At 34.9% G+C, this 24,293-nt stretch overlaps 1 protein-coding gene across 1 annotated transcript in view; it reads right to left on the reverse strand.

The window, feature by feature from the left end:
- The window catches only part of AK9 (adenylate kinase 9), a 96,041-nt gene that overhangs the window by 39,972 nt on the left and 31,776 nt on the right, over window positions 1-24,293 (reverse strand). Inside the window, exons 14-23 of the mRNA XM_016217555.2 lie at window positions 20,567-20,662; window positions 20,386-20,475; window positions 16,687-16,826; window positions 13,144-13,300; window positions 12,240-12,351; window positions 8,478-8,554; window positions 4,973-5,113; window positions 2,727-2,813; window positions 2,031-2,231; window positions 1,591-1,712 (exon numbers count right to left, since the gene is read on the reverse strand). Of these exons, the coding sequence (XP_016073041.2) occupies window positions 1,591-1,712; window positions 2,031-2,231; window positions 2,727-2,813; window positions 4,973-5,113; window positions 8,478-8,554; window positions 12,240-12,351; window positions 13,144-13,300; window positions 16,687-16,826; window positions 20,386-20,475; window positions 20,567-20,662 (1,223 nt within the window). The remainder of the gene's footprint in view (window positions 1-1,590; window positions 1,713-2,030; window positions 2,232-2,726; window positions 2,814-4,972; window positions 5,114-8,477; window positions 8,555-12,239; window positions 12,352-13,143; window positions 13,301-16,686; window positions 16,827-20,385; window positions 20,476-20,566; window positions 20,663-24,293) is intronic.

Below are 24,293 nucleotides of genomic sequence, written 5' to 3' on the forward strand. Positions count from 1 at the left end.
CCCATTTTTCTAGTAATATAACCTTTCTCCCTCTTCCCATGGAGAACTGCTTCTTACACATTCCAATGAACTCAAACGGAGCAGACAATTACAGTAACTCCCTGCCCCACAGTCATTGGGTGGGCATGTTACCAAGGCTGGCTCAGCCACATACTAAGTCCTCTAGTTATGATTAGTCAGGGAAACTGACTGAGATGGGAGAAGCAGAGTTCTTTATTTCTATTTTTCCAGACAGATGTCAGGATAGAATGTTCTTTTTCCTCCTAGATCAAAATTTGTAAGAACTCCTGGACGCCATATCTGACTTGTTTGAAAAAAGCAACTTTGCAGACGTAATTAAGGATCTCAAGATGATATTTACAGTTTATTATACAGGTGGTCCCTAAATCCAATGACGAATGTCCTTCTAAGAGAAGGAGAAGGCAAAGGGGAGAAGGTCATGTACAGAGAGAGGCAGAGAGTGGAGTTAAGCAGCCACAAGCAATGGAGTATCTGGAGCCATCAGAGGCTGGAACAGGAAAAGAAAGATTTTCCCTAGAGCCTTAGAGGGAGCATGGCCCTACTGACACTTTGATTTCAGAATTCTGGCCTCGAGACGATGAGAGAATTAATTTCTGTTATTTTAAGCCTTCCAGTTTGAGGCACTTTCTTATGGCAGCCTTAGGAAACTAATACAACAGGAAAAACTGATTTGTGTTTAGTAAATTAGGAAGAGTAGAAGTGAGGAAAGGACACTTATCAATGAAGACTGTGCTTAAAAATAGACGTTTTGATTAGAAATAGCCTGAGAATTCTCTGCTGACACAAGAGAGAGACATTCTCTCGCAAAACAGAACAGGACACAGAAGAACAGAAGAAGGATGATTCTGCAAGAAGAGAATCTGAATACAGGCGGGACAGAACCCACATCTGTTAGGCCCCGACTGAGGGTCTTGGCAGCTCCTTAGTGCTGAAGCACTGAAAGTTGCTGTCATAGACACACGGCATGACATCTGCTGTTTGACACACATATATTTGGGTTTAGCTTAATTACAACTGTATGTTTATCTAACTTATTACATCATTTTGTTTCCGTCATAAAGCCCAAAATTTGAAAAAAAAAAATCACTTCCTATTTTATTATTGATAGATGCCTAAATTGGGTGGCTATCAACTGAGAATTGTTATAAAAATTCTCATGACAAGGGAGTAGGCTGGTGCCTAAAATGAGTTGTTCCCGTTTGAAAATACCACTTGTTAGTATCATGCAAGTAGCCTCTCAAAGGTGCCATTGCTGTATTTTACATAAAACACCAACTTCTGTTAAATTTATAAATTATTTCTGTCTCTAATATCTATAGCTTTTTCCATGAAAAAAATGTAAAAGATTTCCCTTTTCTTTTTTCATGGGTGTAACATACTGTCTAAGCAGCCCTGGCATTTCAGGGATCAAGGGAAGCTGGGCTGGAGGCAGTGTGTTGAAAATGTTTATGTGTAAAATTGAGGGAGCCTGCTTGTTTTCCTGGGGTCCAAGAGTGCGAATTACCACTCAGGATATGTGCACTTTCAATGATGTGGCAACGTGAAGGAGCAGTAATAGAAGACTCATACCTCTTCCTCTTCCTCTTCTTCCTCTTCCAGCTCCTCTTCAACCTCTGCTTCAGCCTGAAAGTCTTCTGTTTCTTCTTCATAATCTTCTATACTAAACTCCCACCTAGCATACTGGAAAGGTTCTGTTAAAAAGAAAGAAAGAAAGAAACACTTGGGAAAATAATGGTATTAGCATATATTACAGTAGTGAAAGATTAGTAAAATTAATCATAGTGACTGATCGCTTAGTTTAAATGTATATGCAAATTGGCCTTCAGAATTTTTTAAGCAGCAACTGGCCAGGTGCCTGCCCTATGAGAGTTGTTAAATATTTTAAACATCAGCGCTCGATCTGTTGAATGTTTTCCCTTATAGAACATCAAGACAGGCTTTAAAATTGCACAGTGCTTTTAATACTACCACCTGTTCTTGACAGTAAGTGTTAGGATTCCAGCCCTTACTTTCCATAGTCTCAATTGCTTTTTGAAGTAGTTCCTCCGGAGTTTTGCCAGCAATCTCCAACTTGAAAATTTGAAGGAAAGATTCAGTGATTGCTGTTTCCAGAGATTTCCAGTTGGAGGTGAAAGATTTAATCTTCTCTTTAAATGGTTCCATTTCAGGAACATCAGGATAAGCATCTTCAGGAAATTCAGGTAATACAACTTTTGAATGAAGGTTAAAGAAAAGAAAAAAAACAGGCTTCAAACATGGTACCTTGACCCATACTGCCAAAATAATTTATACTTTATAATATTTTTAAAACATATGAAAGAAATAAACATATTGTTCTCAGCAATAGTGTACATTTATAAATTTATATTTTAATTATATAAATTTATTTAATATATAAATTTATATTTTAATTATTCCTTGTATTGGCTATAGATGAATTATCTATTAATAAAATTATTTGGATAATTACTATGTATTTCATATGGCAACTTTAACTATTAATAAAATGTATAAAATAAAATTTGATGAAAAACAGTGTTATAAGCTGGCTAGATACACTTTTAATGTAATAAGCTAAATAAACATAACACGTCAACTGGCATATAATGTAAAAATAAATAAGTAGGAAGTTGGTACTATGCCTAAAATAAGGGACTAGAATATGAAAAGCACTTTTATGCACTACTTTTATTTTATAAGCTAACCTGTTTGAGATAATTGAGTTTCCAGGCCTTCTTTGGATTCTTTTGGAATTTCTGTTCCAACTGTACTTTCCTCAGGAGGCTCAAATGCTTAGAAAAGAAATCTAATAGTTAGTGTTTGCATTTTAAAACATTGTTTCTTTATGAAAGTTTTGACACAAAGAAAATTTCAAAACACAGTTTAAATTGTATATACTATATCTAATTGAAAATACAGTTCTTATTAGGTAAAGTATGGCATAAAAATACTTAATCGTATGAGGCAGAAAATGAAGAATATTCTTAAATATACTAAAGGACAATGACCAAAATAATAACTGACACACAGTACATACAATTCTAACTGATAATAATCCTATTTACGGAAATGAGCTAGAACTGACCCTAAATGGAGTAGGAGGCTGACTTCAGAACATCCAAAGGAGGTTCCCTCGGAGAAACAGTAAGGAGATGAAAGGCAATAAAACTAAATTGTCCCTTAGACCTGTTACATTAGTAAATACTAATGTGAGACACTGTGGATACTAGAACTCTGGGGATATGTTTGATGTGTCATATTTAATGGATGTCTGTTTCTTTTATTTATTTATATTTGGTATTTTATGGCCTGTCTTCTTGCAAAAGGTAGGTGGATGGGAGAATAGTTAGCCTAACTGTTTAGGTACTGAAGAAAATACTGAATTTTCTGGGTGGGAGCACAAGTCAATAGAGGTGTGGGACTTTTAAAAGGAAATTGAGTATTTCATCCTGCTAGCTTCTCTGTTGGGCGCAAGGGATATGATTTTAAACTTACTGCCCCATAAAGCTAATGTCAACCCCTCTAGTAAAAATTATCTATGTTGAACTTGAGATTTCTCACTGTAAAAATTCCCCATAGTCCTGGGTCTCTTTCCAGCTGACAGCAGGCTGGATTTGGCTGCCAGGTATTTGAAGACCTTTACTTCACAGCATTAGCTTCTTATTCGACACTGAGTTTGGAAGCCTATTTGTGAGCCTCACTCCCACCATGCTGGGTACTCTGTCTTGCTGCTTTAAGCCCACTCTCCAGTCTTGAGGGGGACTTTCATTGCCCTAAGACTCCTTCTTGCCCTGCCCCTACCCCCTAAACTGCACCTCTGCAGCAGGGCTGGCTCCATGGCTGTGTGACCTGTGCAGTTGTACAGTCTCTCTCTCAGAATGGCCTCACAGTTTAATGCACTTTGGTTGTCAATTTGAAATTCTTAATAATTTTATCTTTGAACTTTGTTTTGTAAACAAATCCAAAGGAGCTCCCATGGGACAACAGAGCACACATATGAGCAGAGGTATGCACAATATGTGTTAGCCAGTCCTTGCCATCCCATTCCCGTGAGAGTTCCTGATGCCCCATCATGAGCATCGAATTCCTGGGGACCTATGATGTGCGGGAGTAAGTGTGACTGAGTGCTGGAGGCAGGCAGGGGAAGATGCTGACAGACCTGAGAGATCATGTTTTCCCTTTGACTAGAACTTGCTTCAGATACAGAAAGAAGGTGAGAGCATTCAGAGAGACATGAATGACCAAGGAACCCAATCATAGCCCTTCTTACTCATGTCACTTTCCTATAGTAGCTAAACACTTACGTTGAAAATGATGACATAGAAGTCAATGGTAGAGAGTGTTGGAAGAATATGTGCATATTAAGAAATGAAATAAAAAGCTGAGTTAGTTTTGTGCACAAAACTTATCAGTATTCTGGTAAGAATGAACTACATATGTATGTATGAGCTGCCAAATATGAATTGTGTTAATTTCAGTGATTCTGCATGTGAGTTAAATGCTCTTAGATTTTCATTTAAAAATGGCCTTGCACAATATAAAGATGAATTGTAAAATTCATGCTAAAAATGCAAATGTTTAATTTTTCTTTACTTAGAATGACATTAAATAGCAAATAAAAATCAATCCATGACAAGTTGAGAGAGATTATGGAAGGAAACAAAAGCTTTATATTTTAGTACCTTTAATGGAACTTCTTTCCTGCTTTTTGAACATGTCCCACAAATGACATAGGCAGCCCTGTTCCTGAGTACCAGGATGGGATAGAGCAGCATCGGCTTTCCTACAGCACTTCAAACCATGGGATTTGGAATAAATGGCTGTTCTCTGGGGGCTCATCTCTCCATTTTTAGCCTGTTTTTATTTTCTTAACATATACACACATATGCACACACAAACACACCAATGGACATGAGTAGAATTAAGGATGTGGCTGTCAACAAAGTCTAACCTGATTCAGATTCTGCTTCAGGAACCTCGGACACTTCAGGCTCCTCAGGTAAGAATCCCCCAGCCTCCTCAAGGGCCTCAGGAACATCAGCATCCTCACCTTCAAGCTCCTCATAAGCTTCAAGGTCAGCCTCTTCAGCTTCTAGGAAAAAAGTGAGAAGAAATAAATTATCATTCAAATTAGGTCAGTAAATATTAATTGGGTGCTAGGCACTCTGATAAGTGCTGAGACCCAAACAAAGAATAAAGAGTGGTCCCCTGCAGCATGGATGGAAAGGAACTGGAGAGTATTATGCTAAGTGAAATAAGCCAGTCAGAGAAAGATAAGGATCACATGATCTCACTCATATGTGGAATATAATGAACAAAATAGATCCAGAGACACAGCAGCATGGAACAGACTGTCAAATCTTAGAGGGAAGGAGGGGATAGGGGAGTGGGTGGGGAGAGATTAATCAAAGAACTTATATGCATAATCCATGGACACAGACAATAGTATGGGGAAGGCTGGGAGGTAGTGGTAGATGCAGGGTGGAGGGGATCAATGGAGGAAAAAAGGGGACATCTGGAATACTTTCAACAATAATTTTTTTTAAAAAGAGAGTGTTCTCCTGCCTTCTTGGAGCACGGGGTTTAATGAGGGAGAGAGACACATTTTCTATGTACTTTACCTATTAAAACGTAGTAGTAAAGGATTATAGTCATATACTCAGAGTGCTACAGAAACACCAGCCTAAGAGTTCATTTAAAACAGGAAATGGATAGCAGCCCCAAATATTATAACAGTAAAAAGTTAGAAACAGCTCAAATGTCCATTCAATAAGGGAATGGCTAGAACTGCACTGTCTGATATGCAGCCACTGCAAGATGTGGCTATTGAGCCCTTAAAATGTGGCTAGTCCAAACTAAGATGTGAAATAAGCATAACATACACAATGGATTTCAAAGATTTAGTATAAAAAATTGAATGTAGTCCTGGTTGTTGTGGCTCAGTTGGTTGGGCGTTGTCCTGTGCATCAAAATGTTGCCAGGTAGATTCACAGTCAGGGCATATACCTGGGTTGTGACGTTTCGCTTTCCCATTGATGTTTCTTTCTCTCTTTTTCAAAATTTTATTTTTCCCATCACTATTTATCCCCTCTATGCCCTCTTCCACCTCCACCCACCCAACTCCTGCTGGGAATCATCACACTGTTGTCCATGTCCATCACATTGATGTTTCTCTTTCTCTCTCCCTCTCCCTTCCTCTCTCTCTAAAAATCAATAAAAAATCTTTAAAAAAAATGTATTAAAAAATTGAATGTAAACTATTCCAACAAATTGTGCATTCATGCCAAAATAGTATTTTGCATATAGCATATTAAATAAAATATAATTCATTTAACCTGTTTCTTTTTTACTTATGTGGCTACTAGAAAATTTAAAGTTACATATGTGGCTTGTGTTATGCAGCACTGGGCTAGACTCAATATTTTCTTATAGCTAATAATGAATAATAGAGTATGTTAATCAATATGTTAAATAGAAATTTAAAAAGCATAATTTCAAATTTTCTGTAGTTGCTGATGACCATTATCAGAAATATATGCATGGACATCTTTCAGGAAGAAGAAGGGGTGAATGGTGGAATCAGAAAATCCATCTTCCCAATTCCTTCACTATATTTATGAAATTGACTGAAAAACAAGGTAATATCTTTGCCAAGATGATGTGAAAAATAAAGGAACTTGATTTCTGGATTCTTGTGGGAATTCCTTCCTCTCAGTGAGTACCTTCCAACAATCACATTCTACTGGTGTGATACCTCTGGTACCCGAATTTTAATCTAAATCTGGGTGATTAAGTCACCAGAGAAAAGCATCCTGAAGTGTCCTTATATCTCAAGGTCTGACCAGGATTGCAGAGCCTGTGGCTTCCAAATACGTGAGTTAGAATGTGGTGAACCTTTGGCGTTATATGGAGAATTTTATGGTGATACACAAGAGGAAGGAACAGAATTTGCTGAAACCTACTAGGGTTTGGGATGAAGTTATATGTACTCTACACCCAAAACTCAAAATGTCTTCAACTAAATGGTCTCTTTTGGTTAAAAAAAAAGTAAAAAGTTCTAATACTTTTTTCTAGAACCCTAGTGGATAATGTGAATACTATATAAGTCAGGGATGATTGAAAAGTGTTCTAAGATCCTTTACTATCTGGGATTTTAACTAAATACGTGTCGTATAGTTATCTATTACTTCATAATAAATTACCTGAAACAGTGGTTAAAACAACAATAATCACATATTATCCTTGTAATTTCTGGGGTCAGGAATTTGGAAGTGGCTTACTGATGGTTCTGGTTCTGGGTCTCTCATGATGTCATCATGAAGATGTTAATCAGGGCCACAGTCAGCTGAAGGCTTGGGTGGGGCCAGAGGATGCACCTCCAAGGTGGCTACTTAAGTCAGAAAGAGGTCCTTAGGGAGCAGAGATAAGCCTGCCCGAATTCCTGATCCACACAATTTGTACATAATAAAAATGGGGGTTGTTTTACAGTTTTGGGGTGGCTTTTTGCACAGCAATGGAAAACTGAAACATACTCTTTACTCTTCTGAGCCATCGACCTCTTTGGCTGTCTGATAAAACTCGTGGACCCCTTTTTATAATAATGCTATCAATCTCATAAAGTAAAATATGTAAGAAGCCAATTATATTGAAATACAGTCATCAAGACCTCAAAAACAAACTTGTGCTGTAAGAAAATTGTGCATCTTTACTAAAGTATTAAACAAGAACCAGCAGGTGGTTTAATAACTACCATAATTTGGGAACAGGGATAAGCATTAACAAGATATATAAATTGTAATGTGATATCTTCATTTCTATTGGTGACAAAGTTAAATTATCACTAATACTATTGTGGTTTGTTGCCTATATGAATTACTAGTTGAAGGAAAAACTAAATTTTAGTTAAAGGTTAGTTAAAATAATTATTTTTTCATTCAAGTCCATAGATCCCTGAATTTTATCCATGGACTCCAGGTTAAGAACTCCAATCTTAAAAGAAAGTTGTAGAGTAAGTTTTATAATGGAGATTGGAAGTTTAAGTACAAAGACAATGGGTTAGTAAGAGTTTGACTGTTTCGTCAACTTCTGCAGGATCCTTCTAATACAAGTAATCCCAATAGCCATATGTCATCTATGACCAGGGCAACCGGTTTAAGGCATGCTACACATGTTCTCCTGATGTGTACCCCTCTTAGAGGGTACATGAGTAGGTATCTGTGTCAGGAGTCTTTTTCCTATGAATCCATTACTCCAGTGGCCATATAATTTTTATCCATATTGGAACATGCTGAGAATGAAAGGGGGTCAAATAAATACTTCAGGATCATAGCCATAAACCTGGACTTTCATGGGCAAAGAAATACGGTCACCCTGTCTATAATTCACCGAAATACTGCATTTGCTTGCAATAATACAAAATTAAATGACACATGATTAGCCAATCAATCTGTGTTTGCCTTTTGTTTTCTCATCCATAGCTTCCAACAGCCTTTGATGTTCTTCTTCCATTCTCAATGCCTCTTCTTTGGCTTTTCTGAAAAAATAAAAATAAAAATCTAAAATTTAATTATCTTTGGAAATTCAAACATCTCACAAAATTATAGGATTTAAGGCTTAGAGTGGTAAAAATAAAGAATAAGCAGTTTATAATATTCATTATATTTTTACTTTAAAATGTAAATGTTTAATTTACTCATATTAAGGTCAGTTAATTTTCAGGTTTTTGGGGGGTTTTTTGGGAAGAAAATTTGGACTGTTGCACTTTGAAAAGCTGTGGTCATTTATTAGGAAACCTGCCAAAATGAATACAGGACTGTCTAGCTACAAGTTGAAAAGGCAAATGAGAGAAATTGTACCATCTTTTCTTTCTGATCAAATAAGAAATGTTCACAATATAATTTTCAGTGAAAAAAGTATAAAAACAAACTACGTATAATAAAATTTTAATTTTGTATTTTAAATGTGTATAAACAATGATTAAAAGACTAGAAGAAAACTAATCAAATTGTTAGTAGTTATCTGGATGACGGCATTATGAGTTTTCAATTTTATTGACCTTTTTTGCATTTAAAATTTTTCTATATTGAATAAATAGAACATTTGTAACTTTTTCTTGGTAATCAAAACAATTATTTTCTGATTTATTTTCTTTTTAACACAGTCATGATAAAATTTAAAGAGACTTAGAATATGGAAACTTCAATATCTGGAGGGAATCTGTTTTTCATTAGGGTTGAAGCACTAAACCTGCCTTAATGGTGAAGACAGGTATAAAAAAAGTTAGTAAAATGGTGCAGAAAAGCAGTATTTATTAAAAATGAAATTGTGTATATTTTTGACCTAGAAAGTCTATATCTAGGAATCTAGCCTTCAGGAATCAGCTTGTTATTGCACAAGGGAACATGTATAAGAATGTTGCATTCTTTGAAAAATAACTGCATCTTTAAAAAATAATATTAAAAACAACTGTACCAAGTATTCAATAGGGGACTAGGTAAGTAAAGTAGAGCCCTTCATGTTAGCAACAAACTCTGGGACAGTCTTTTGTTGTTGTTAATCCTCACCTGAGGATATTTTTTCCATTGATTTTTAGACAGAGTGGAGGGGAGGGAGAGGAAGGGGGAGAGAGCAAGACAGCATCGATGTGAGAGAGCTGGGCCGGGGATGGAAACTGCAACCCAGGTATATGCCCTTGACTGGAATTGAACCTGCAGCTATTCAGTTTGAGAGCTGACACTCTGGGCCACAATGGCCAGGGCTGGGACAGTCTTCTTAAGACTGTTCTATAGGCCTGTCATTCTCTTACATTCAGCATTCTTTGTATCCTTTCCCTCTTCCTTTGAAAATCTAGTTACATATATTCTCTTCAAATAACCACACCTCTTCTCCCAACAGGTATGTTTCTTGTTAATAGGGGGTGTTCTCTTACTATATTCCAAATCCCACCATCCAGACTAAAGTCTTGGTGTAATTCGAGTTGTTTGTGTCCAGACCTCTGAGATGTTTCTTGTTTCTACACTCCTTTCACATTTTGACTGTGAATCGGCAGTTCATACGGCCCTTTTGTGAAACTCCCCTTATCCAAAAGCTAGATAAAGTATGTTGCTGCTAGGAACCTGAGACCTGACAAGAATGAAGGAGAATTTTGCTGCCTGTTATTAGACACTCCGATAAACCGCTTAGATAGATGAGTCAAAGACTAATGTGATGGTAGAAATTATCCTGCATTTGACAGGCACATTTGGAAATTGATGCTGGAAAAGCTGTAGAATTCCTGGAGTCTTTAGATATTTGGCCCAAGATGAAATTCTTAAGCCTGTTAAGTTTACCTCTCTCCTAGTCAATTTGCAAGGCCTTTACATGAGACTCTGACCTTTGTTGGTTCCATTTCAGATTTCATTTTCTGCAGTATATGAAAAAGAAGTTGATTTTTTGAAATACTTATGCTGAATTTTAAAAGGTGACATGTAGAAACAGAAAAGTCTGCTTCAATCTGGGCAAGTCTTTGATATCAAGAAGTTTATAAAGATATACAAATTTAGAATCAAAATAAGTAAAAACTGATTATAAAGATAGCTCAGAAAATTCCATATGATAGAAGGAAGATGAAGGTAGATAGTTGTGAGAAAGTGGAGATGTCTTTTTCCTTTTTAAAAAATTATAGACGTATATATTTTTTTACTACTTAAAATGTAGCAGACCTCAGTCTAGAAATCGCATAAACTTTGTTTTACTTATGTCAATATTTTCATCTGTTTTCAAATATTTGACTATTTCTCATATACTGGAAAGAAATTAGGTAATCCCTTAAATCCTAAATATTGTACCTCCATTTGTAACAAAAGTTTTAAAAGCTATAAATAAATGTAATCAGTTTGTAATTATTCTCTGAATAATACTTTTTACTCCATATATCAAATAATTCCAAATAGTTAACCTAACTAAATTATACCTTGTATGTTTTTGTGTTAAATTCCTAAAAAAATGGTTAACTTAGATCAGTGATTTTCAACCGGTGTGCTGCAAGATTTTTTAAAACATGCACTACCTGACTATTTAAGTCAGGGGCACTGATCTCTTTTCCCTTAGATGTCACGTAAAAAAATGACAACAGCCAACACCACAATAGCTGTCTGGTGTAAATGAATCAACATTTTACCTAATTTTTTTTTTTGTCAGATCCGCAAAAATTATAACATATTTTTTGGTGTAGCACAGAATTTTAGTAACTAGTTTATGTGCCATGAGATGAAAGAGGTTGAAAATTGCTGACTTACATGAACAATGGACACTGAAAAAAAGTCCCCTAACACACTCATCAATTATCTGCCCCAACCCCCTGATAACCCAGATAACAGCTTCTAATTTCCAGAGTTTAGAAAGCTCTCCTAATCCCAGTTCAAATTGTTAATATCTGAAGGGGAAAAGGAAATAACATTTGAGAAAGCTCCTAGAGGTGCCATTATTAATTGTAGGAGGTTTAGTGGATTAACATAAAGAAATTTAGTTCTTAAAGGTCTTGGCTTTTGTGACTGAGAATTCCAGTGGACAACCTAAAATTTAAAGTATTTAACAGCATATTTCAGCAAGGAAGAACAATCAGCAAATCAAGTCACTGTTTCTTATTATACTTTAGTCCCCATTCTGAAGAACTAGATAGTTTATTAAAGCTTAGTCTTGATCCCAGTCATGAAGAGATACATGTTTACATTCCTAAAACTTCTTCATTGCAACCTGTCTGGAGAATAAACTCGATGTTAAACCTGTGAGTATAATAAATAACTAGTCTTTTCCTTATTAGCACTTAGTCAGGCTTTGGATTTTGGTCATATCATACAAGTGTATTTTCATTTACTTTCTATCATACTATTTCTTCAATTTATGGATTCTAGTTAGCAAAATTATTTAAATCACAGATAACTGTGATAAAAAGAAAAAAAAAATCTTGTGTTCTTTTTTTCTTTTTTTTTTTTTTGCACTGTCTCTTGAGAGTAGTTATTTGATTTAGGATAAATTTGATTTAGGACTGTGAAAACATCCATAACTCTGTACTTTAGAGATTCTGGAAGCATTTGTGAAATTACTGTTTTTCTTGGAATTCATTAGAATTGGATCAGTTAGCCCAGCATTTTGATATTGAAGATATTTCATAAATTGCAAGTAGATACTTGACAGCCCACGAGAGGCTGGTTAGCCGTTCACTGGCCAGGCGGCTTCACCTTGCTGCTTCTTCCTCAGTTTTCTTCTGTAGTTCATCTAATAATCTTTCAAATATCTGAGAGTCGATTTCAGGCTTATTCCCTAAATACAGCCTATTAAGTAAACATTTTCCTGAAATATAAATGAAATAATATTAATTTTGAAACTCTATATAGTGAGATAGTTTGAAAATTAAATAAAAATTAATTCTGCCTATATCCAAATACATTTTCCTTTAAGCATTTATTTAAATTGAGCCGAGATTCCTTAAAATATCAGGAGATCATTTTAAATCCCTTTTAAAGATATATATTGGCATGTCATAAATAACAAAAACATGAAAAAATGTAGGATATTATATTTCCCCCTGGAAACTCTTTTCAAGTGTATTTTCCTAAAAAGCAAAATGACAGAATATTCTTGGCCCCCTTGTCAAAGATTAGTTGACCATATATATGTGGGTTTATTTCTGGGCTCTTTATTCTATTCCTATGCATTTGTTTTTATGCCAGTACCACACTGTTTTATTATAACTTTGTACAAAGTGACAAAATAATTAAAATTTATGTACTTAATATGTCCCATTTGAGGTGAAGGACTAATACACAGTTTTTGCCCTTAGCCTACTATGTATATATTTCATTTATAGATTATAGTGCTGACTGCAAGGGGTTGATAAATTCCCAGCTCCAAAGAATAATTACAAGGGCCTGCTGGAACACACAGTGCCCCAGTACTCTGTCTAGGCTACCTATTTGGTGGATGGATGCCTAATTTTGTGTACCCCTAGGTCATAAATGGATTGCTGGGGTGGTAGGTGTACCTAGGCTGAGGGTGGAGAGTTTTCCAGTTTATATTTTAACTAAAAGTATTATCAGCAATAAAAACATCACTTTCAAATTTACATGATAAATATTTACCAACCATTGTTTTCCGTATCTGACAAACATATTACTAAATCTGGTATAATTCCTTTCTCGACTAAGGTTGTCCACAGTTCTTTTATAATAGGGCAGTTGTCTACTATCCATCCCCCATATTTTGGGGCACCAGAAAACCTGTTCTTGTTTTCTTCGACTACCTGTAAAAAAATGACACACTGATATTACCATCATAGCTAGACAAGTCAAGGATGCTACTTTGATATATCACTTTTTGTGAGCCTTAATCAACTATCTTCTGAGTTCTTCTAACTTTCAGAAGAAAAAAAGCAACTTAATTTCATAAGAGAAACTATAAGCAAGTCCTTAGAAAAAAAATTTAAACACTTTGAAATGTGTAACATGAGAATTAGAGGGTTAAAAAAAGCTATAGAGAATATAAGTGAAATAAATAAGACAGAGAAAGACAAATACTGTATGGTTTCACTTATATGTGGAATTTAAAAGAACTAAACTCACAGAAACAGAGAACAGATTGGTGATTGCCAGAGGTGAAGGTGGGTGCAGAGGGTAAATACATGAAGGGAGTCCAAAGGTATAAACTTCCAGTTATAAGATAAATAAGTCCCGGGGATACAATGTACAGCAACGTTACTATAGCTAACAATATTGTATTGTATATTTGAAAGTTGCTAAGAGCTGATCTTAAAAGTTATCACTACACACAGACAAAAAGTGTGTGAAGTAGATGTTAACTAAACTTATTGTGATAATCATTTTGCATATATGCATATATCAAATCATTATGTTGTATATCTTAAACTAATACAATTTTATATGTCAATTATATATCAATAAAGTTGGAAAAAATATAAATGATTAATAAACTTTTACTATCCAAGTTTCAAAGATATGAAAGTTAAAGCATTATGAACATATAATTTATAGTTTCCTCATCTCAATTTTTTTGGAAAAAAAAATTAATGACTTTATAGTATTTTATCAAATGAATAAATCTTAATTTGTTTAATCATCCTCTTACTGTTAAACATTTATATAGTTTATAATTTTATAAGAACACTGTGCTCATGTGATGAATATCTGTATATATAAATCTTTGTCCAAATACTTACTTTTTTAGGTTAGATTCCTCGAAGAAATGTTTTTAGGTCAAAGAGAGTAAGTAATAAACATTTGGAAGGTTTTGCACACACAGTGCCACTTTGCTTCCAAAACGTCTGTCTCAATTTTCATTTCTGCTATGTGACTATATCATGAAAGCCTCAGTAATATGAATTGTTATATGTTTTAAGTACATTTTTGCCAACTTTATAGAGAAATTATATCTCGTTTCAATTTTCATATTTTTATTGAAACTTGAACATTAAAATTTTTCAATTAACCATTTGTATTTTTTTCTTTGATAAAATAATCTGCTTATGTCTTTTGTCTGCTTTTATACTGGGGTAATAGATTTTCCTTAATTTTCAAGAAATCCTTATGTTAAGAAATTAATGTCATTTTATTATAAGTACTTTCCCCAATTTGACCTTTGGCTTAAATTTTTGATTTTCATAATTTTTTATATAGAGAGAATCATTAAGTATCCTTACCACTGAGATTTTGCTTTAAGAGTTTTTCCACTGCAATTGTGCCCAAAGTACTTGACAATTCCAAGATCATTTCAATATCACTATACTTTCTTCTAGTTAAAAAATGCCATTTTTACATTTAACTATTTAATTTATACAAAATTTATTTTTTTAAAAGGTGAGACTCTAAATTGGTTTTCCCCAACAGTTAATTTTATCAATAATCTTAAATAATTCTTCCTTTCCTTTTGTATTGCAATGTAAACTTTAGCATATAATAAATTTTTTATCTCTACTGAGGTTTGTTTCTTTACCTTCTCTGTGGTTCTGTTGATTCTTGTATGACTGTCAACTTTATATACTATTGTAGCATTTCAACACATTTTACTAGCTGGTAGATCAAGTCTCTCTCTATTATACTTTGCCAAAGTGTTCTTACCTAGTCTCAACTATTGGTTCTTCCAAATCAACTTTAGAGTTATTTTGTCAGTTTTCAAATATATTGAGATTTTTTATTAGCAATGCATCAATCTATAAATTAACTTGAGAAAGACATCTTAAGATTCTGTCTTTACATGTAAAAAATTAGTAACTAGTTACTTTTTGAAAATAGGTTTCCTACTCACAGAGATCATAAAAAATGGATGACAGGTAAAACAAGTCTCCTGCACAGGTCTGTTCTCTTGAGAAAGATAATCTGTGATTTAAAAGCTCATGTGACTTAAACTCCCCTACAATCCCAGAGTCACAATGTAGCATCTAATGACACTACATGTATTTCTCTATCAGAAGTATTTTAGTAGTACTCCCTATAGATCTATATCCTCCAGAATAAACTCTGAAAGGAATGGAGAAATGTTTCAGTGAAGGACAAGGGCAGGACTTTCACAGTGCTAAAGACGTCCCTCACTTGCTTGTCTCCTGCTCTGGGATGCTTTGTCTCATCTCCTAGGCAGAGATGACAGTCCTGACCTTGATGGAACTCCTACACCTTGTATTTATCTGTTTATCGCTTAGCACACAGTAACTCAACTACTGGATTATTGATCAGCCTTCCCCCACCTGACTGATAACTCCTTAGAAAGAGCTGAGTTTTTAATTCATCTTCATATCCCGAGGGTCTAGCACAGTACAGGGCAAATTGTAGGTGCTCAGAGTGTTTCTGAAGAAACAAATTGATGACAGAACAACCTGAAGAGATGCAGAGGAAGCTGAAGATCTCTATTGGAAGCTTGGAGGGGGATAGCAACTCACCTTGGGTATAGCCTGGGGCTCAAAGAACCCACCCAATGTGTTACAGAGTGGTTGTATATTCTCACAGAATTATTTTTTTTCTTCTCACATAATTTTAAATTGCACCATTTTCAAATTACAGAGAAATAGAGAAGTTCATTCAGGGTCCCAAACTAATTTGTTCCCTTTGACTCTGCTCTGCTTACTCAAGGTCTCTGTGCAAAATAGACCCACATGGGTATCTTGTTCTTTGTAAACAAAAAATAAGCTTTCTGATTTGCCATTGGTAGAATATAGTATCTGAGGCTCTATTTTCCCCTTAGATTGGAAAATTACTCATGTGTCCGTCTGTCTCCACTATGCACACACATTCAGGGTGGTTGGATAAAATTACCTATGCAGCAAAATTAGTCTTGGTTTACAACTAATTAGATGAAATATATAACTTTGGTACTGGCCTCATTTACACCATCTTTTAACCAACTGAGCTGAAGTAAAGACAATAAAAGTTAATGAAGAATTAATTTCAAAGCTATGAAACTACACTGCATAATTGTTGATAAATAAAAATTTACCAAAGAGCCTAAGCAATTGATTACTGAGGTACATTATACATAACAATGTTGACTATAAAATGTACATGAATTTGAAGGCTACAGATTTCAATACTGTCAAATGAGACTCTAAGTTAATTATATATGTTAACGTTTTTTCAGTTTCTGTTAAATTAATGATAAAAATGAACAGCCTGGATTTCTTACCTCTTCCAAGACTTCCTCTAAGATTTCAGCATATTTTTCATATGGCTGTTCAAAGTTCATATCCTTTGTCATTTTCACAGTCTCATTTATCATAGAAAGAACCTCTGGATGATCTGCAGTTACCTCTTGTATTAAGACTTCTATTGAGTTTAAAGTAAAACAAGTTAATAAACTATGCAATTAATAATTTTAGTGGATAATTCTATTTGCAATAGAACATGATTGCTAACACCTGACCCAGCAAAGTACTATCTTTGTGTTATTGTAGCACGTGCTAGAAGAAAGGGGAAACAGATTCTGAAGAAAATGTCAGGTCAGGAATCACAAAATATCAGAGCAGTGGCTTAAAGCCAATACATCAGAATGAAAGTGAATGAGGCAAGAAGTCATAGGCAGGAGTGAAAACCCAGAAAGCCAGGGAGAAGAGGTAGGCACCAAACAATTCCAGAGGTAAAGCTAAAACACAAGTATCTAGGGAGTGCATCACAAAACAAGATGAATACTTCCAATTAAATGCATGAGACTACACAGGGCAGTAAGAGGACAAGAAATAGAGAAGTTGGAGGGATAGAAAAAAAGGTGACATAGGCTGGTTTCTCAAGTGTTACACTTAATTCTTGCCCTCATGGCATGCTGAGTGTCTCCTTCCATCGCTGAGTTGGCTCACAGGCAGCATCATGATGTAAATGAGACAGGAGATTGGCAGCTCCACCTGACTCCTCTCTCTCTCTCTTTCCAGTTGTGCTTTCTGAGCTGCTGCCCCAAGGCTTCAAGCTTGTCTCCTGCCGGAGCCCAATTGTTCCTCGCCCAGAAAAACCCCAAAGGCTCTTTAAAGAGCAGCTTCCTGCTGCTTTCCCTGTTAGGAAGTGAGACATCTGTTCTCAGTGATGGAGAGAGCCAGCAGTTCCTGGAGAGCCAGAGTGGAAGAGGCAAGAACCCATGGTCTTGGCAAGGAGGGTAGGGTAAGGCAAAAATAGTCAGGTAAAGATACTAAATGTACCAGAAACTGCTAGTTTCTATATGCCAATATCCATTCTCCATTTCCTTAGTAACTTCTCTGATTTTGCTGGGGTCAGCAATATGCCCAGCTAAAAATACTACATCATCCAACTTCCCTTATAACTTGGATGGCCCATAATTAAGATGTAATCAGAAAATTTTTTGGCGAGTCTTTCTGTCATCTCTTTAAAGAGGAATAACCCAGCTGAGGGGAGTGCCAGTTTTTGTCCCTTGCCTTTTCTCTTTTCCTGCTAGGCACACTGATGTGATGGCTGGAGCACCAACAGCCATCTTGTGAATTGTTATGGTAGCTACATGCCAGGGATGGCAGAACAGAAAGATAGATCTCCTGTCTTCCCAACATTCTTTTTCACCAAAACAATGTATCACGTTATTTTTTTCTGTGTTCCTGCATGTCTGTTTATAATAAAGTAGCCTTTAAGATAGAGTAAACTGGGTAGTAATAATGTTTTTTACAAAATCACGTATTTCTGTTTAAAAATTCTGAAGGAATTATTTGTGATTTTTATATCCACAATCTAAGAGAACCAAATTACCCAAACATTAATTTAGCTTTTTTTGAATTCAACTTTAGATAGTGACTGTCTTGAAAACTTCTTTTAAATGTAGATGTTTCACTGGGTTCTCTTTCATTTGTGACTAAAACATTGTTAATACCTAAAGAACAGTATTAAATTGTAGGTGATTTCCAAAAGAGATTATGGGTCCTGGTATCCAGTATTCACATTCCTAATTTTGGGGAGAGGGGGTGGAGGGGGAGAGAGTAACCAAAGAATTTATATGCATATATGCACAACCGAAGGACAGGGACAATGGTGGGGAGAGTGACTGGGGAGGGGGAAGGAACGGGGGGGAAAAGGGTCATTGGGGAGAAAAAGGGACATCTGTAATACTTTAAACAAAAATAAAAATTATAAAAAAAAGATTAAAATAATAACCATAATAGTAAAACAGGTAAACACAGTAGAAAATGAAGATGATTTAATTAATCATAACAAAACCAAGAGTAATTTCAGTTTCATATAATGCCAGTGGATCTGAATTGAAAAAAAAGTTTATCAAATTTTCCCTTCCAGAGGTAAAGGCTGTGTTTATCTCAGATACATGGGGCAGGGAGGGTGCGTTTTTACCAGGGAACACTGCAGACCAGACCTCCCTCCAGCAGTGGGTAGAGGCACTGATGTCTGCTTTTACCTGGGACTGCCTCCCCCAAGGAAGGAACACACAGTATGGGGGAGGGGCTCTCAGTGTATTGGCTGGCAACTCCCAGAAGTCACTTGGTCAAAATTTTAGTGTGTAGGGGGGCAGGTGTTGCTGTGTGTATGTTGGGGAAGGAAGAGGGCCACATGTAAGTTTCTGACAGTGCCCCATTCAATGCCTACTAGGCTTGAAATACACACCAGGCAAGCACACATCTGTCTGATTCAGGAGTAGGAACCAAACAAAAAATATCAGCTCTACAATTATAGAACAAAATAAATTATAGATGTGCTTAAAAACTACATACAAATGGTTGGATGAATTTAAGAAAGAAAGAATATAAGTATATATATATACATATATATATTAAATTTCTGGTTGAAAGGAAGACTTTTTAAGTCTGAAAGTAAATGGAAGAAATCAGCAAAGGAAACGTGATGATTTGACCACGAAAATACAAAAAATTACTCTACTTAAAAAACAGCAAGGTGATTTAAAAGACAAACCACCCAATTTTGAAAAGGAATATGAAAAATAAGTGACTGATATAGAAAGTTTATATAGAAACCATACAACTGATACAACTTATAAAAATAGGCAAAAGAGAAAATGGTCACCTCAGAGAAGAAATATAAATGGTTAACAAATATTAAACTTCAGAAAAAGTTAAAAAATTAAAATAATATCCAAAAGGAGAAAATACTGAGGAAACAACGACATGTACTTTGTATATTATTGAGGGGAACATAATTTGGAACAACTTTTATGCAAAGCAACTTGACTCTGTCTATAGCTTCATACTCAATGAACCAGTGATGCCACTTATGTCAACTCACAGACAAAACTTTATGTAAAAAGCTCACTGAGACATTATTTTTTGTAGCCAAAAAAAAAAAAATCAGAAAAATTACAAGTTTCCAACATAAAGAACTAGTTAAAACTATTATCTATAAATAGGGAAATTGTATAGCAATTGAAAATGAGGGCTAAAATATCTCCTAATGAAATAATGTAATTAAAGTTACATTATAAATCAAGAGGTAAAAGTAATTTATACTGTATGCTTTCAGTTATGTTAAAATATGCAGGGAAAAACTTCATAAGGGTAAATAGCACCAAATGATAACATTTCATAGCTAAAACTCTGCGTTTATGATGGTTCAATTTGAACGCATTAAAGGAAGCAGAAAGCTTTTATTATTATATAATAATAATTGTGTTACGTTTAGAAACATTTTGAAAAATTTGGGGCAGTTCTAATCATATTAGATTCCTCAGTTTCTATGTTTTCTTCTTTATTCCAGTAAGTCTAGTTTTGTTCTATAGCTTAAATCTGTAAAAGAAGCTAACTTTTTTCTCCTGAACTTTTCCAATTTTGGGGGTGTTTTAAGCTTCAATATAAACAAGACAAAATATGAAATAAATGGAAATTAGATCCATAAACATGGCATTTATGGTTCATTTTGTTACCATCTTTACCAGTTTTAGCAGTTTGATCACTGTATGACTTCGTTTTGGCTCCTTCATTGTCCTCTAAAGAGCTTTCTCTTTGGGATTCTTGAGAAACTGCTGCAGTGAAAGAATAACATGCTTTATCAGCTGATCTGTTTATATTAGAAAAAATCTGGCCGATAACAACAGCAGCAATATATTTCTTTACCATCTTCAAGTGGAGAGGACGTCTCTTCCAAACTTTTATCAGATAGGAACTTGGACGATCCCTTCATTTTAGGTTCTTTTTCAGGATCTTTTGAAGCTGAAAGATAGTAATTGGTTATGTTAGCAAAAGGTAGTTGGGGGTAAGGAGACAGGTATAATGATTCACTTCTCTGCTTTAAAGTCTGAGTGTGAGTTCTGATTTGTCAGCATGGCTTTGATCTCCTGTCTCAATTTCTACTTTGCAAGATGAAGGTCATCTAACCGAAAGCATTGTTGTGAGGATTAAATATGATAATGGATGATGACAACTTAGAAAATGCTTGGCTTTCAGGAAGCCTGCTTGCTCCATGTTAGCTGCCATCCTCTGTATTAGTCTATAATTTTCTATGTTTGAAAACCTCAATATTCTCCACTGATGAATTTTTCTTAAAAATATATTGGAGTAAAATTCACTAGCAAAAGTATTCTAATTTTTTAAATTTTAAGAAAGGTTAGATTTAGAATAATCAGTGAACTTGAAAAGAGGCTTTTACATTTGTAGCATATGAGTGATAGCATCTATTTCTATATTCTGGTGAAAAAAACCAATTTGTGGAATGCTTTAAAATCTATGATTTTATGCCACAATATAATGTGAAAGGAATCACTACAGACTCCAAGAGATGTTACAGATCATTGTTCTTCCTCCAGGACCCTAGCTAGCTTCCTCTTTTCATCTAGGTTTCTGTTAAATGTCTCCTCTTCGGTGAGGTCTTCCTTGGTCATTTTTTTCTACCTGTTTACTTCTGTTTTTTTTGCCCTCTACCCTCCATTAAAGTGTAACCACCACAAAGACAGGAGCTTCATGTGTCTTGTTCACCTCCGTAGCTCAGTGTCTAACACAAAGTAGGTACTCTAGTATTTGTTGAATGAATTAATGAATTCATTTTGTCCAGCCTTAAATAGGTTGAATAGCAAGCCAACTTAGTAGTCTGGGTCAATATTCTCAACCTTTAGTTTGTGAGCTGTCTATGAGTATTTTTTTAAATTTTGGTTTTCATTTTGAAGACCATATACTAAAAATATAAATTCATTCTGCATCATCTGGATGATCGTTTGTACAGTATGCAATTTCAGTGCTGGTCTTTTTGTTGTTACTTTTTTGTAATCCCTTAGGCACCATGTTGGACTCTCACTTGTTTATAGGCTAGTGAGAAAGAAGAGAGGAAGATTTATTAGGCAATATGTGTTTTTGCCTAGCAAAAGGTCAACACTGCCATGTAAGAAGAGGTAATTTCCTTGCTCAAATAGTTTCAAGCACAGAAAATGATGAGAAGCTTCTCAATTTATGTAAAAAGTTAATGAAACTCTGATAGCAAAATCTGACAGAGCATACACAAAAAAGAAAATGTTATATACAATCACACTTCTAAGTGTAGGAAAAAAATCCTAGATTAAAAACAACAACAAAAAAATATGTTATAAGAATAATACACCGTGACCAAGTAAGGTTTATTTCAGAATCACCAGAATAGTTTAATGTTGGAAAATACATTAGTATAATTGAGAAATCAATAGGTCAAAGGATTAAAAAATTTGTGATCATCTTGATAGATGCCAAGAAGGCATTTGATCATCAACATCCATTCCAGTTAAAAATACTTAATAACCTTATGAAGGAACATTGGAAAGAATCAATTTAAAGAGGCCCACTGTCACTGCCACTATTTAACATCATTCTAGAACTGCTAGCATATAATTAGTCAATAAAGGAAATAAGCATAAATAATGGGAAAAGAGGAGTTGAAACTGTACTTCTTTTCCAAACGATATGATTGGTTATCTGCAAAACCCAAGTGACTCAACTAAAAAATCTATCGGAACTAGCAAGTAAGTTTAATGAGGTGGACAGTTACAAACAAATATATAAATATTAAACATTTTTCCAATATACTGGTAATAACTACTTAGAAGATATAATAGAAAAATTATCTCATTCAATAGTAACAAATTGACAAAAAATATAAGACTAAACTTATTAAGAAAAGTGTAGATAACACATGAAGAAAGCTATAAAATGTTCAGGAAGGATACAAATGTAAGACCAAAAAATGGAGATTTCATTTGTCTCCATGAGAAGATTAAATGGTAAAGGTGCTAATTCTCATCAAATTATTGTTTAATGTTAACACAATCTTCTCACTGGGATTTGTTGTAGAACTTAACAATATCCTACACATATCCCAAAGCCTAGTTTAGCTCCTGGCACACAGTAAGCACCCATTTTATGGAATAAGTAAAATAATACCCAGGAATAATTTCAAAACAAAATGTCTTGAGGAGAAACTTACATTACAAGATTAAAATGCATCATAAAGTTTTAATAACTACATTTTGTATTAAAGGCTGTAATAGAAAGATGAATAGAATAGAAAATTCAGGAGTTTATACACACATGAACTTAATAATGTCATTTCAGATCTGTAGTAAAAATATGTATAACTTAGTAAATGTTATTTACAAAATTGGCCCACCACTTGGAAATAATAAACATAAATCTCTATCTCACATGCAACTTATTACAATAATTACATATTAATTAGAAAGAAGCATTATTTTAAAACAAAAGAATGCAATTTTGCATATATCATAGAACCACAATTAATTATTATTAATATGAACAGAAAAAAGAGAGGGTTAAAGAATCCATCAAATTCTTTTTTTTTTTTTTTTTTTTAAATATATCTTTATTGATTTCAGAGAGAGGAAAGGCGAGGGAGAGAGAGAGAGGTAGAAACATCAATGATGAGAGAGTCATTGATAGAGCCCGCAACCCGGGCATGTGCCCTGACCGGGAATCGAACCGTGATCACCTGGATCCCAGGCTGATGCCCAACTGCTGAGCCACGCCTAGCCGGGCTGCATCAAATTCTTAAAGGGACAGCTCTGGGGTGTGACTGCTCTTTCCAGTTTTCTCTGACCACTTGAGAGACACAGAGGATAAAAGCACAGCTTTTATTTGAAACCCAATGGACTGAATTCTAATCACTTGCTGGAAGTCAACTGTGGGCAAGTACCTTAACCCGTCTGAGCCTTAGCTTCTTAACGTACTAAAAGTAGAGATAAAAATACCTACCTCATAAGCCTGTTATGAGATTAAATAGGGTAACTCATGCAATGCATTTAGCATGGCCTGCGTATAGTAAATACCCAATAAATATTACCTGACATTACTTTTGTAATGAGAAAAACTTTATTAGGAAAAGAGTACTTGGAATCAAGGCAGTGATGGCTCTATTAGGGTACAGTAAACTGCCATAGCTTCTGGAAATCCAAACAGTGGTGGCTGAATCTAGTCTAAAATATTGGAGCTAATCTCAAATTTTGTTTCCAGATCTTTGAAAGTGAGAAATAGCCCATGTAGTGTATAGCGAGTGCTGCACTGTGGGTATTCCACTAAGAGGAGATGTTTAGATATTAAGCTACTTCCATGTGTTCTAATGTGACTTGGTACAAGGATGCCAACTATACACATAAATTCTACCAAAGCCAATCTATGAATTTCAAAAATAGCCATGAAATGAAAACTCTAATTTTTCCTTGAGAAAAACAGAAAATAAAAAAACCCCAAACTCCTGTGCCTATTCTTAAATATATGATAAGAAGTGAGATACAGGAAGGGGCAGAATGGTCAGGAGAAAGAACATGGAGATGTTGGAAACCAAGGTTCAAGTCTTGGCTATTAGCTG

This window comes from Miniopterus natalensis, chromosome 5 (assembly GCF_054644295.1).
Source record: "Miniopterus natalensis isolate mMinNat1 chromosome 5, mMinNat1.hap1, whole genome shotgun sequence".
Classification (NCBI taxonomy): domain Eukaryota; kingdom Metazoa; phylum Chordata; class Mammalia; order Chiroptera; family Miniopteridae; genus Miniopterus; species Miniopterus natalensis.